Genomic DNA, 14,433 nt, shown 5'->3' with positions numbered 1-14,433 from the left:
CCAATTTAATCCTTACAAAAACCTTTTAAGGTAGGCGCTATTTTAAAATTCTTTGTTAATAACTTGATGACGATTACCATTGGAAGGTGCCTGAGTTGGGATTTGAACCCCTGCAATGTGGTCCCATCGTCACAATCTTTGACCACTCTATCTGTGCCTCCTAGTAGAGTAATAGAACTTAACAGCTAGGTAATATTATTTAGAGCTAGTATAACATAATTTCCAGGCTTGGCTTATATAACCGGTCAGGCTTTGGGTGCATTTAGTGAATTATCACTGTACATGTTCTATTTTAATCTTAGTAATTTACAGTTGATTTTCAAATTGGTGCACTAGATTTGTATGGGTGAGTTACTCTTCTTTCTCCTAGAAAATCACTCACGCTTTGGTAGAATGATTAAAAGTCTTCAGAAGTTCGCTGGTGGTCCTTCAACATGTTTCTTTCCTGGTAAAATCAGAAATCTGCTTCAGTCCTCCAAGTCCCTCCCCAGACCGCACGGGCCCTGGGCGGGGCCTGAGGCTGAGCCCTGTCCAGTGATCTCGCTGGAAGGAGGAGCCAGGCGGACTGAGAAGAGCTTCCCGGTCTGTGGTCTCTTCTTGGTATGCGTTCTTCACTCTCATTTCTTCTGACTGTTCTCTTCTTGATCTGCTTTCTTCCTTCTCATTTCTTGCACCTTGGTCCAGGCTTGTTAGCATTTCCTCTGGTGACTTCTTTTTCAGCTGCCTCCTCCTGCAGGCACATTTTACTCCCTCTTTCGGCCTGACTTCCTTATTGCTCCTTTACTCTTTTAACTGAGGGGGCCGAGGCAGGGGTGGAGGATGGAAATTGAAAAATAATTTTTGTGGAAAACTAAAGACAGTTTTGTAAATAAATGAATTTGGAAACTGTCCTTGCAAACACTGTTGAAAAAAAAATACCTATTCCAGAACTTCTTTCTTTTAACCTTTGTGGATATTTTTTTCTCAAGCTTTTCATGCTCCAAGGTTCTGCCTCCTTTCTCAACCTTCACTGCCTTTTAAAGATCTTTCCATAGTACAGGAGAAACATGAAAATTAATGTAAAGTTATTATTATCTTACTTTTTTGATGAAAGAGTAATAGCGGTTAAAAATGTGGGGAAAAGCAGTACTAACTAAGAGCAAACATTCTTGTAATGTTTACTTTTAGGAGGAGCTCACCGCTGGCTGGGGTTAATCCCAGTTGGAGATAGAGATGATTGTCTGAAAGCTGGGAGTTGAAAATTTTCAGGGGGGAACCCCCTGAAGAGGATAGGAGCTTCTTTAATGTGTGCAGCATTTTCATGGATATAAAGGATGAATGGAGAATGAATGGATCTACCAAAACTTCCTAGTCACTGAGCTCTATTTTGCCAGGATCAAGAATGGTCAAGCTCCAAGTCAGGAGACTGGCATATTCTCTCAGCATTTTGGCACCAGAATCAGATTTAATGAACATTTCTAATATTTTTATTTATTTTTATTTCTTCCTATATGCTATAAGAAGGTCCTTACTAGTACCAAAAGTTGGGATAGAGGTTATATATTTATTTTTGAAGAAAGTATTTGCATATTTTAACTGAAGAAAATAAATTTATTATTGAGGTATTTTATTCCATGAAAGTCAGGACTAAATTCCACTTCAATGCATATTTAGTTTTATCACTCACTGAGCTTATTTCAATATAAATTGCTGAACTTACCCTTTCCTAAAATGCTACTACTTGCAAGTGGGTTACAATACCAGAACTATTTTTTTATTTTAGAGGTTGTATATATTAAAATTTGTTAGCATGTATTGAAAATTAGGAAAAGCTACATAATTGTTTTTTTAAAGATTTTATTTATTTTTAGAGAGAGGGGAAGGGAGGGAGAAAGAGAGGGAAAGAAACATGACGGTGTGGTTGCCTCTTGAGCACCCCCTACTGGGGACCTGGCCCACAACCCAGGCATGTGCCCTGACTGGGAATCAAACCAGTGACCCCTTGGCTTATAGGTCAGCACTCCGTCCACTGAGCCACCCCAGCCAAGGTGGAAAAGCTGACATACTTTAGAAAAAGGTTTTCAGAGATGTTGGATTTATTATGAGACACAGAGCTTATACATTTGGATCTCCCAGTGCTTGACATATAGTTGGTATTCCATACACATTCATTGAAATAAATGTATTCAAAATTTAGTACTTTATTACTTGCAGTAAAAATAACATATGAAGCAAGGAAATGCCTTCAAAGACTTTAGATACATAAATTACAGTCTGAAAATATCATTTCCTAATCAAGATTATCTTCTGAACAAGGAAGACATAAGGACCTAGTATAATTTGGCAAATCCACTACCACTAAAATAAAGCTTTCATTTCCTTGCAGATTCCTGAAAGGACTTCATCTGGGAAAACATGGCTGATGTTGGTTCCGTTTCTTGGTTTTCCAGCCATGTGACCTTGAACAAGTCATTTTCCTCATTTGTACTGAAGATAATAATAGTTTATCTGAAAGTTTCTTGTGAAGTTAAATTAGATAATGTTTATAAAATGCCCAATTCATAGTTTTCAACAAAATATAACTTTATGAGTATAATGCTGTGTCCTTCCATTTCATCCTTGGAGAAACCATGTAAAGTGCAAATACTGCTTGTATCTCATGTACTCAGCCTTTTCAGTCTTTGACATTTTAAGTGTTAAATGACCACTTGCTTGGTTAAACCTTTTTCTCCAATTGAAAATGGAAAAACAATATGCCATCATTTAAACTCTGAACTGGACTAAGAAAACCTATACCCTGAGGCCAAGGCAGATAACATTACAGTTTACTAACCTTTAAATGGTTGGGGCCCCCTTTTATCTCCCCCGAAAAGAAAAAAAGTTTTTAGCCAAAAGACCAGATGGTAACAGCGGTGCTTTTGCTGATTTACAGAATTTTTCTTTATCAGATTGAATTTTATTATGAAGACCTTGGTTCCCGGGGGTCGATAGTTCAGACTCCTGCACACTGTACAGTAAAGGACAAAGGATGACACATGAACTCACAGTGCCTATGGTGGTTAAGTACATGCACAATTTCTGCAGGGGATTTAGTTGCAATTTTATAAAGTGATTTGGGATCTAGACTTAAAGTCTCAAAACCTTTGGGAGCCAAATGCCCGTTTTACAGCGGAACGCGGTGTCTGCCATGTGCCGGAACACGAACGGCCGTGGGACTCGCCGCAGAAACCCTGTGCGGCTCCCTCTGCGGCCCTCGGGTCCCGCCTGCTGCTGGGCGCGGAAATGCTCATTTCATTCCTGACGGAAGGAATCGTGGGCATAATGTGAAAGAGCGTGTTTTCATATTTTTCCTCTAGGGCCTGACATGGATTTCAGAGTCGCACACACCTGGGACGGCTCCCCGGTGGGCCACGAGCCCGTGCGCGTCGGGCTGGAGCCGGGGCGCGGAGGGGTGCTCCTGCAGGCCAGCGCTCCGTTCTTCAACGACCCTCCGGCCCCGCCCGGAGCGCCCGGGAAGCCCTTCCGCGGACTGTGGGATTATGAAGGTGAGTGGAAGTACTGTACTTTATTGCAAACATAAATCTTTGTGTAATAACCTCTCCCGGGGCGCTTATTCTGTCTTGCTGTGAGGAAGGGGCATGCTTCCGAGGCACTGACACGTGCAGTGTGAGGTGTTTCCTACCAGCCCCTCATTCCGGCCCTTTCACCGTGACCTGCGTGCCTCCCACGGTCACCGGGACCTGCGTGCCTCCCACGGTCACGGTGACCTGCGTGCCTCCCACGGTCACCGGGACCTGCGTGCCTCCCACGGTGTGCCTAGAGCGGTGAAAAGGGCAGTCGCAGATCCAGGCTTCTCAGTTGCTGCCGTGTGCCCTTCCTCTCCGTCTGCCAGCTATTTGAAGAAGAGTTCAGCGTTCCCGTTTTGTCTTTAAGTATCTCCAGATTGCCACTTGAACCTTATAAACCTTCTGTATGGAAGTGTTGGGCTGTTTTACTTTTTATAGAAACAGCACCAACTCCAACATGAAATGTAGTTTTTCTTTTAACGTACTGAGAAGTGATCTCACATATCAAATGAAAGTTCAAAGACACCCTAAAATTACAGTTTCAGGATTGCTGTCTGATTCCTTTGCTGGGTCTCCCAATTAAGCCACCAAGTGATGCCACTCCCCACGTCACAAACCGTGACTGCCCCTAAGATAAAGTTCACGCCCTTCCTGTAGACGTTCAGGGTCCTCATGCATTGATTGGGCTTTCACCTTCGGCCCAAAGCCCCCGCCTTCTGAAAGGTCGTGGTGTCACTGTCCACACGCCTTCTCACTCGCGGACCCTTTCTCATTCTAGTGCCCTGCCCCCACCACACGTCGTTCAAGGGCGAAGTCAGGCTCCAGTTATTCAAGGAAACCTCTGATGACTCTTCTAGTCCCCGTGAACATCTGCTTTTTCTGTGCCATCTGTGGAGCCGGCGTTTTGTCTGTTAACGTGTCATATGTTAGACACATGTTGTCTCTTACTGACGCAGAGCTTGCCCATGTCGGCCTCCCGCTGGGGGACGCCGCAGTGCCACTCACCTACTCTGCAAGTCCCCGCCCCCGCCCACCCACCTTCTCACGAACCCGCTGCTCTCCCCAGTCGCCCGCCCGGCCTCAATCAGCGGCACTCCGGTACATCAAATCACCGAATACAGCAACGTGGGATTTTCCCTAGTTGGTCTCTCCCACTCGCCGTATTTGGATGCATTAAGCCTTACGAATTCCCCTCCGAAATGGTTCTCCGATTCAGTACCCCTTCTGCATTCCCACCGTCTCTGCTGCCGGCCAGGCCTCCGTCACCTTGTACCTCAGCTGGGGCAGAGCCTCCTAAGCAGTCCTTTTGCCCTTAAGTCCACTCTTCCCTCTTGGAAGCCCGAGGGATCTATCTAAAATAAAAATTTAAACTCATCATTCAGCTACTTAAAAACCTGCTCAGGTGTCTGCTCCTCCCAGGATAACTTTTACTCTTCTTCTTCTTTTTTTTTTTTTAGATTTTTATTTATTTACTTTTAGAGAGGGAAGGGAGGGAGAAAGAGAGAGAGAGAGAGAGAGAGAAACATCAATGTGTCGTTGCTGGAGGCCTGGCCTGCAACCCAGGCATCTGCCCTGGCTGGGAATCGAACCTGCGACACTTTGGTTCGCAGCCCGTGCTCAATCCACTGAGCTATGCTAGCCAGGGCTACTTTTACTCTTCTTAACGTGATTTCTGTATAAGATTTTTCATGACCTGGCTGGCCCCTTACCCACTCTGCAGCATCACTTATTAACACATTGAGAGGTTTGCTTATCTGCCAACGCTGTGATTGCTCTGTAGCCTACTTACCATGTACAATATCACGGATATCTTTTCATGTCAAAAACACTTAACTGTGTCTTTGGTTTTAATGACTACATTAGAGTCTACCGCATAGAATACATAAATTCTGCAACTTATGTACTAGCTTTCTTGTATAATAGATTTATTTATATAATTGTCAACAACGCTACATAATAGGATATAATCATTTAGATAATTTCCAATTTTGGGGGAGCAATACTTTGGTGACTAGCATTACATTTACTACTTCTTCTTGTTGTCTGTTGTTTCCTTAGGATACATCCTTAGGAGAAGAAAACTGGCTCAGAGCCTGTGTGATGGTGTTGATTTCTTTACAGCCTCGCCAGCAGTAGCCTTTATTCATCTTTTTAATTTATGGCCATCTCATATGGGAGAATTTGATGATGATTTATTTCTAGGCAATGTCTATTTATTTTCTTTTTTCCTTTTCCTATTGGGGATAGAGCTATAATTAAAAATAATGAGTTAATTTATTTTATACTCTAAAGGAATAAGAAATTAGTTATTGTTGAAGCAAAATTAAATTTCTCAATATATTGTATTTCTGTTTTCAAAAGTTGTGGAGGCATTTTTCTTGAATGACATTACGGAACAATATTTAGAAGTTGAACTTTGCCCGTAAGTATGAAATTTTTTTTGTAACTCATTACTACATAATTTAAACACATTGATTTTTGCTTATAAATCATGTTGTCATAGTAAAAAAAATCACTAATTCCAACAATGTAGAGGAAATGCTAATCTGAATTATGCATATTTCTTATTTTCAAGTTAGTGTATAATTTAAAATACATGTTTAGAGCAGGGTGGGCCAATATTAGGTTTACAGTTGACAGTATGCAAAACACAGTTTATTCTTGTATTGTTATTTATTAATTATTATATTATTTTCCATATGAACAACTGTAAATCTACTTTTGCCCCACCCTATATGTATTATAAGTGTTTGAAAATATCATGTTGACATAATTTTTGTTTGACTAATATAGTTGGTTTTTTAATGAATTAAAAAAATTCCTTTTTGCAAAATGAAAGATTATTATAAAACACAAGCTCATTATTTACTCTGTAAATTTGCATTATTATGTACTAGCTATTCAGAAATAAAGGGAAACGGAGATATAATGAATTAAACTAGTTTATGAAAATATTTCAGGGAATTTTTTTAATGGCTAGATTACACTTTAAATTTATGATTCCATAAAAATGTATTCTTGCATTCCTTTATTTACTCACCATTCATTCATTGAGTGCGTCACTCTGCACTCAGTACCAGGGATGAATCGGACACGGCTCTTCCTGGACTCATTTAAGGTTTTAAGCTTGGACTCTCTTTGTTCACATTTAACCATTCTCCGGGGAGCCTTCTTTATCTGGTTGACATTTTTATCCTGTAGATGTGAAAAAGCTAACTTATGCCCTCCTGTCATCTATAGTATAACAATTTTTAAATTAGTAAGATAATAATGAAAATTGTTTTGTATTGCAATTATTCAGTTTAAATGACATTTAAGCGCATCCCAGTATCAAATATCCAGTAGCCTTTGTTTCTTTGTAGCCTTGGGATTGAGTTAAATGAGATGATAGATATTTTCTTTTCCTTATTTTGGTTTTTCTGCTAACTCTAATGTGGAAAATCTAGCTGTTTGCAATTATACTTTTCAGAAGAATAACATATATCTTTGCACGTCACCTTTCAACTAACATGCCAAAATCTTTTGTGGAAAAATATGATTAATTGTCCTAAGCTGTCACTTGACATAAAAACATTTCACCTATTAGGTGATTATTTTCACCGTATAGGTGAAAAAGCTAAAGCAAATAGATTTATAGCTTGTCTGCAAGACAGTAAAGAACTTGGATCCCCCTGGCTGGTGTGGCTCAGTGGACAGAGTGCTGACCTGCAAGCCAAGGCGTCACTGGTTTGATTCCCACTCAGGGCACATGCCTGGGTTGTGGGCCAGGTCCCCAGTAGGGGGTGTGTGAGAGGCAACCACACATTGATGTTTTTCTCCCTCCCTTCCCCTCTGTCTAAAAATAGAATAAATAAAATCTTTAGAAAAAAATACTTGAATCTACTAGAATTCTAAAGTTTTGTCCCTACTTTTATTTTTATTAGATAAAAATATCAGTTTATTTTCATAAACTCTGAAACTGGTGCTTCTATTAGTACTGGATGAATAGGATAATTAGATTCTCTTTTATTAAGGTAATAAATAATAACCATTATGTACAAAATTAATAAATTCTAAAAGTTAAAAAAAATCCTCAGAGTAGTTTGGTTTCATATATATCAGGACAGTCAATAATCAAGAAGCATGGTTTTGCTTCAGGCAATCAACTCCTATAATAGTTAATTAATCTCTAGGAAAGTAATGTGAAAAATACTGTTGTTTCAATTTACAAGAACTTTTACTTCTCCTAGGCTGTTATTAAGCTTGCATAGTAACGATAAAATGAAGTAGAGGGAAAGAATACTTGTCGTCTGTTAGAATAGCTTGCTAAAGAAAATCCTCCTTGAAAAGTTCACAAAAGACTCTCCGTACGGAAATGTACAGATAGAGAGTCTTTTCCAGAGACAATACGTTTGTGTCACGTAACCACTTGCAAGTCTTTGCCTCTTATTGACCTGGCTAGTCTCAATTATGCTCCCTCATTTGAGTTTCCTTTGAGAATCGTGTTTCTCTTTGAAAATGTGACAGTGGCGCCCAATCTAATGATTGAAAGCAGGAAAAACGCAAGAGGCGGACAAAGTTTTAGACAATCTGTATTTTGTATTTTCTCCCCTCCTAATGAGCTTCAAGACAGTTTTCTTATAGAAATAACTTTTCTAAAGTTGTTGGGGTCAGATCTGGGAATTACTGCCAGCTTCTCTTCAGGTGCTTTCATTTTCAAAACTGGTTTATTATAATCTCCAAATACCACGCTGTCCCCTCTGCTCCTTTTCACACTTTGCATCATCTAACCAGTTGGGAGCTTTTTATACAATTTTGTATTTAAAGAACATAAAAGCAACCTGAGCACGTGTAGCTTTTGACTATAATTGTCTGGAAAAAAGGTAAACTCAAAGATGTCATTTCTAAGTAACTGAACGCACTGGCTCTTCCTCTAATTACCTAATGTTCGTATTGCATCTTTTTAATTATTTGGAAGTTTGGAATGTACAAATGCACTGCAAGTATGAAGGATAGCGAAGAAAACGCTGCTTGTTTCTTTCAAACACTCATGAGGAATTTTAATTTTGACAGCCATGGACAGCATTTGGTGCTTCTATTATCTGGAAGAAGAAATGTGTGGAAAGTAAGTAGATAAAAACACAAGACAAAATTCTTAAAGGTAGAAGATACATGTACGTGTAATATTTAATGTATATGTTTAAAGTGTCCATCTGAATTTACCTGTTCTATTTCATATATTGCTTCCCAGCAAGAACTTGCTCTATCATTCAAAGCGTCCAGGGGAGAGACCACCTGGGAGGGCACAGCCTGTATTCCTTGGAGTTATTTTCCACCAAATGTGACAAAATTCAATGCATTTGCAATTCATGGATCAAAGGATAAAAGAAGCTATGAAGCTCTTTACCCTGTGCCTCGGCATGAACTGCAACCCGGACAAAAACCTGACTTGTAAGTAGGGGATGAATGAAGACAGGTTCCACCTGTGAGAGTGTCTGGAAATTAATTCTTGGCGGAGCAGTTGTAACGTTTTTGCTCAGAGGAGAGCTGTATGTACAAGCGCCCGGTGGGGTCCTGTGCTCCCTGATGGTCCTCAGCAAACACAGTTGACACACTGACTGTGGAAGGACAGCCTGCCTCACTCACCGTTGTAACTGCAGTGCTTACACTTCCATAGCAGTGTGAGAACAGTGTTGCTCAGTGAGTACTGCAACAGCTGGTGTAGAAGTATCGCACGTTCATTTATGATCCCTTTCCGAGCTAAATGGCCAGAGGCGTCCAGATTCTTGGTGTGAACAAAGGGTTAATAAATTCTTTCCCTTGTTGCTTGAGAATCCCTAGCTCTTCAGTTAAATCCCTAGCTCTCTTCCCTTGGTCGCCTCATAAGGATAAAAATATCAACTAAGTTTCTAGGCAACATGGCTTATGATAAAAATGACTCCCAATAGGTAAGTTGTATCTGGACTGATGGTATTGTGAATAGACTGTAAATACCCAGTGGGGACTCGTGGCTTTGGATTTCCCTTTAACAGTCACGTTCCCCTGTGGGGTCCCTAGAAGCTCTGTCTGTGGACTTACTATACGAGATATTGGCCCTCGTGGGGCAGCGGGCATGTAAGCCCAGGTGTCTCCTACACTTGCCTGATCTGAGTCTCGTCTCTTTGAAGCTGTCACCTGAGGACGCACAGCTCCTGGCCAGCGGGGTGGATGCTTCAGGGACTGCAGCATGCTCTGCTTCCTTAGTGGGGAGAGCCAGCTGCCGCCCTGGTGCAGGCTGGGCTTCCTGCTCTCTAGAGCTCTGAGTGTGCTCAGGTGGCCACGACCGGCTGGAGAGCCTGGGTTCAGAAGAGCCCAACAGAGACATCCTAGCGGGTTTTGCGCCAGGGCAGACTCACTTCCCTGCCTTTTTACCCCTGGAAAATGCTCTCCTCCTCTCCCTCTTTGCCTTCTCCTTCCTGTCTTGCTCGCTCTTTATTCTGCCTTCATCTCTTCCAGCCTGTTCCTTTCTCCTGCCTGACACACTTTTCCCTCTGCGGTCCTCCCCAGTCCTGAACCTTTCCAACCGGCGTCTTCAGCTCCCCTCTTTTTCTCTTAGCCTTCACTGTCGGTTCCTTAACCCCCTCATCTGGGACTGACAGTTGTGGCTCGGTCTGGCCAGGTGAGCGGCACGGGGCTGGCATCTGGATGCAAAGGAATGAGGGCCTGCTATCAACGTGGCTTGTTTCCCTGCTTCTTCACCACCGAATACCTCCTTATATTTAGGCTCCTTAATGTGATGTTATGTTCAGCTCCTCAACTTATATGTCACTGCAGGCTTACCGTAGGAAAAAGTACGGTTATACCGTGGGCCAGGGCAGAGGCAAGGCTGAGTGATGCCCTGCAGAGCTGAGCTCCGTGGGCGGCGGCATGTTAGTGAGCCTCCCTCCGCCTGCATTAAGCCCCAGGAGAAATCTGCGCAACTGTTAAAAGGTGTTCCTGGGAAGAAAAGAACTAGGGTGAATACCCTTTTCACCTCCTTTGGTTTGGCAAAGGACTATATATGTCCTCTAATCGATGGAGCTGAAACTTTTAAAAACGGTTGTTCACATGACTAATGTAAACTACATCAAAGTGTAACTATGAAACATCTTTAAGAATGTAATGTGAAGGCAAGGTGGGGCGAGGCAGGTTTTGAGGGTTGAATTTTTTTCTGCCCTCCACTGTGAGGGAGCTAGCTGTAGAATTTCGAGGAGAGTGCTTTGGGACAGAGGTGCCTGTTTTCAGGGCTGAGTGTCTGAGAGCCAGAGTGAGAAAGTTGTACAGACAGGCCACAATTACCTTTGGGATTCTTCAGACAGAGTGCTGTCTTATCACAGGTGTGACAGCATGAGTAGCCCTTCCAAACAACTATTTTACAAACGTGCAATTCAGTTCAGCTCCCACCTTCTTTTTCTTTACATTTAGCCACCGTCTGGAATACTTCAAGCCTTTCAGTTTTAACACACTGCTTGGAGAAGAATGGAAGCAACCAGAATCTGACCTGTGGCGAACAGAGAAACCTGATTTATAGGAGTACAGTAGCTGACCACATCAATCACTTCTTCCATATACCTTTTAAGGTAAATCAATAGCAAGCATGATCTCTTTCAAGATGCCATAAAAGCATTTCAACAATAAATATTTTCATAAAGGTCAATGACAGTATAATATCTCTCTGGAAAATGGTGAATAAATTAGCAAGAAAATGGAAAGTGTGTCGATGATTGTATCTACAAGGTTAACGTTTTCCTCCGAGTTGTTTAGCCAGGAGCCCTGGTGTTGGTGAGTTCTGGCCTCTGCTCTGTATCACCCTTACCCCAGATATGCCCGACTTGGCCACTCAGATCACTTCTCTTCCCGCTTCCCTAAACCTCGGCCAGCCTGAGACAGGGGCATCTTACCGCATATTCTTGAACACCGTGTAATACACATTAATTCTTTACTCAGAATCTTTTGTCCACTCTCGAAATGAGTAGAAAACAGTGACCTATTTCAGTTCAACAGGACATCCACATCTATTAAGGCATCATTAAGATACATGTGTTATTTAACGAGCTGGTTTTCCTGTCTTAGGACTATTTTTACTCTAGAAGGAATGAAATCTGAGTAGCAGCTTCTGCTTTTATTAAAAAGAAATGCCATTTTCTTAATGCTATTAAACAATGTGTGGAACGTACTCATTTTTTTTTCTGGCAAACATCAAATAGCTTGGTGTACAATTTTCAAATTTTCATTTATATTTCAGAGCTTGCAGCTATCTAGTAGGTCATGTATGAACCTTTCCACCAAACCTAGTGCTTCTCCAGCATTCTTAACTCAGAGGTGAGCAGTTTTGCATAAAAACCTTCATTACGAGTACAGATACCCAGTCGCCTACCCAAGATATACTTTCTACTCTTCTGTATGAATAGAACTTTAATTTTTAAGGGCTCTTGTCAAAAACTGCATTTTCCCAGATTCCTTTGCAGAGAGAAATGACCATGTAAGGCAGCTCATGTCAATGAGATATAAGCATTATTCATAGTGTTCGGTGGGGCTTCAAGAAAAGATGCTGTAAAGACACAGCTGCCGTACACCCTTTGTCCCTTGCCTTCCCCCTTCCTTTTTCCTGAGCGGCAGAGTGAATTCCCGAGGTAACACACTAGCGACCGTGGTCAGCGAGGGGCCACCTAAGGGAGAGCCGAGCAGAAAGACGAAGGAGCCGGGGTTCCAAACGGCGCAGAGCGGAGCCGTCTGTCTGGACTGCCCACCCACACCGGGGAGAAGGGAGCGCCTACTCTGTTCCCCCAAAGCGATCTGTAGATTCAGAGCAATCCCAGTAAAAAAAAATCCTAGAAGGATTTATTGGGGGTGGAAATGAACATGCTGATTCAATGGTCATGGAAAAAATATAATTAAAAATATGTGAAAAAAATGGAAAGGACCTTAGCCAAAACAATTTTGAAGCAGAATAAAGTTGGAGGACTTGTGCTGCTGAATCGAGACTGTTACTAAGCTTCAGTAGTGAAGACAGTACGCCCTTGGCATAGATTGAGACAAATACGTTGTATGTCGGTGGAACAGAATAGGGAACCCAGAAAGGGAACTCTATAGAGTCAATCGACTTTGACAAAGGCGCCAAGGTATTGAAAGGGAAAGGACAGTCCTCTCAACAAATGGTGTGGCAATAACTGGAAAACATGAAACAGTATGAACCCTGACCTCTACCTAATACCCTACAGAAAAATGGACCTAACTGTGATTGGAGAAATAAAAAATTTCGGGAGAAAGTCTTAATGATCTGAAGAAGACAGATTCTAAATTTTAAACTTATCTAAATTTCAAATAGAACATAAAAAGTACTCACTGAAACAGAAAAAAAAATAAGTTGGACTTCATCAAAATGAAAAGATTTTCCTTATCAAAAGCCTCCAGTAAATGTGAAAAAGGAAGTCACAGGTTGGGATACAATATTCAAAATACAGAGTATCTGACAGAGGACTCTTACTGAAAGTATATATTATGAACTGAAAATCAGTAATAGTGAGACAAACCACAAACCACTTTTTGCTCTTAAGTAGCAAAAGAACAGATACTTGGCAGAAGATAATATACAGAAGGCCAATAAATATATAGAAAGGTTCCAACCTCACTTATCGTCAAAGAAATGTGAATTAAAACCACAGCAAGATACCACTGTAGAATTGTAGAATGACTACAATTACAAACTATGCGCAATGGCTAACTGGCTGAAATTGAAAAAAAGATTGAGAATGCCAACCATTGATGGGAATGTGGAGTAGCCGGAATTTCCCTACACTATGGGTAGGAATGTAAAATGGTAGGACCACTCGGGAACTACTTGGCAATTTCTAGTTAAATACATAGCTACCCTATGCTTTAGTGTTTCATTCTTGGATATGTACTCAAGAGAAATGACTGTTCATAGCAGTTTTCTTCATAACAGCACCAAACCGTAAACAATCAAATTTCCATGACAGGAGAATGGGTAGTCTCATACAGCAGACAATGGAATACTTCTCATGAAAAAGAATGGCTTATTAATACGTGCAACAACCCAGATGAATCTCAAAAGCATTATGCTGTGAAAAGGAAGCCAGACACAGCATACTGTATAATTATTTTTATATGAAGACCAATTATAGGCAAAACCAGCGTATCCTGAGTCAGAACCACACCTGCTCAGTGTAGGGGAGGGGCTTCCAAGACCTGGAAAGGGGGAGGAGGGAATTTTCTGGGGTGTTTGAAATGTTTTGTATTTTGATCTGGATGATGCTATATATCTGCATACATTTGTCAACATTCCTTAAACTGTATGTATTTTAAGATATGTGATTCTACTACATGTAAAGTATACCTTAATAAAATACTGTTCTAAAATAAACTAGAAATAAAATGGTGTTCACTTCAAATTTATGCTGTTCCATTGAATAATTGTTAGTGCTGGTTAAATGTGACTTATCAACTAACTTTTTTCATTCATTAAGTATCTTCTTTATCTGTAAAGAGAGCTGGTGTAAGATAAATGCTTCCTTTCCAAGAAAAACAAAGCAAGAAGTACTCTAATTACTTACCATGGCAGCAGTGTTAGGCATCTTTGATTAAGTAGAAATTATTATTAAAATTGACAGTAGTAACTACCTAATTTGATATGGTAACCATCTGCCAGTTTGGGGTAGGAAATACATATGTAAAATAATCTAGAATGATTACCTGAGAAATAATTATGTTACCTGAGAAATAATTTTACACGTGCATGTAAAACTATCAGTGCAAAAAAATAAGATAAATTTCAGAGTGTCCTGATTGTAGAAGTGAATCTATTGCTGTGACTCACAAGGTCAGATATAAGTCATCACTGTTTGTAACACGGGGAAAAAGTAAAGCTCAA

General features: G+C 40.9%; 1 protein-coding gene across 3 annotated transcripts; it reads left to right on the top strand.

The window, feature by feature from the left end:
• Positions 1–536: 536 nt before the first annotated feature.
• CUNH4orf33 (chromosome unknown C4orf33 homolog) lies at positions 537–13,929 on the top strand. Of its 3 annotated transcripts, XM_045831189.1 has the most exons (7): positions 537–600; positions 3,336–3,524; positions 5,907–5,967; positions 8,598–8,649; positions 8,776–8,975; positions 10,968–11,122; positions 11,788–13,929. In XM_045831189.1, the coding sequence occupies exons 2-6, from the start codon at positions 3,344–3,346 to the stop codon at positions 11,071–11,073; spliced, it is 600 nt and encodes a 199-aa protein (XP_045687145.1). In that variant the 5' UTR covers positions 537–600; positions 3,336–3,343; the 3' UTR covers positions 11,074–11,122; positions 11,788–13,929. The 3 variants fall into 3 exon arrangements, with proteins under 3 accessions (XP_045687145.1, XP_045687143.1, XP_045687144.1); XM_045831187.1 differs by lacking the exon at positions 11,788–13,929 and having other exon boundaries at positions 10,968–11,254; XM_045831188.1 differs by lacking the exon at positions 11,788–13,929 and having other exon boundaries at positions 540–582; positions 10,968–11,254.
• The last annotated feature ends 504 nt before the right edge of the window (positions 13,930–14,433 follow it).

The sequence above is a fragment of the Phyllostomus hastatus genome, unplaced genomic scaffold, assembly GCF_019186645.2.
Source record: "Phyllostomus hastatus isolate PE091 unplaced genomic scaffold, TTU_PhHast_1.1 phas_contig_159, whole genome shotgun sequence".
Classification (NCBI taxonomy): Eukaryota; Metazoa; Chordata; class Mammalia; order Chiroptera; family Phyllostomidae; genus Phyllostomus; species Phyllostomus hastatus.
The sequence above is the reverse complement of the archived record's forward strand: the minus strand, read 5'-3'. Positions and strand labels throughout refer to the sequence as shown.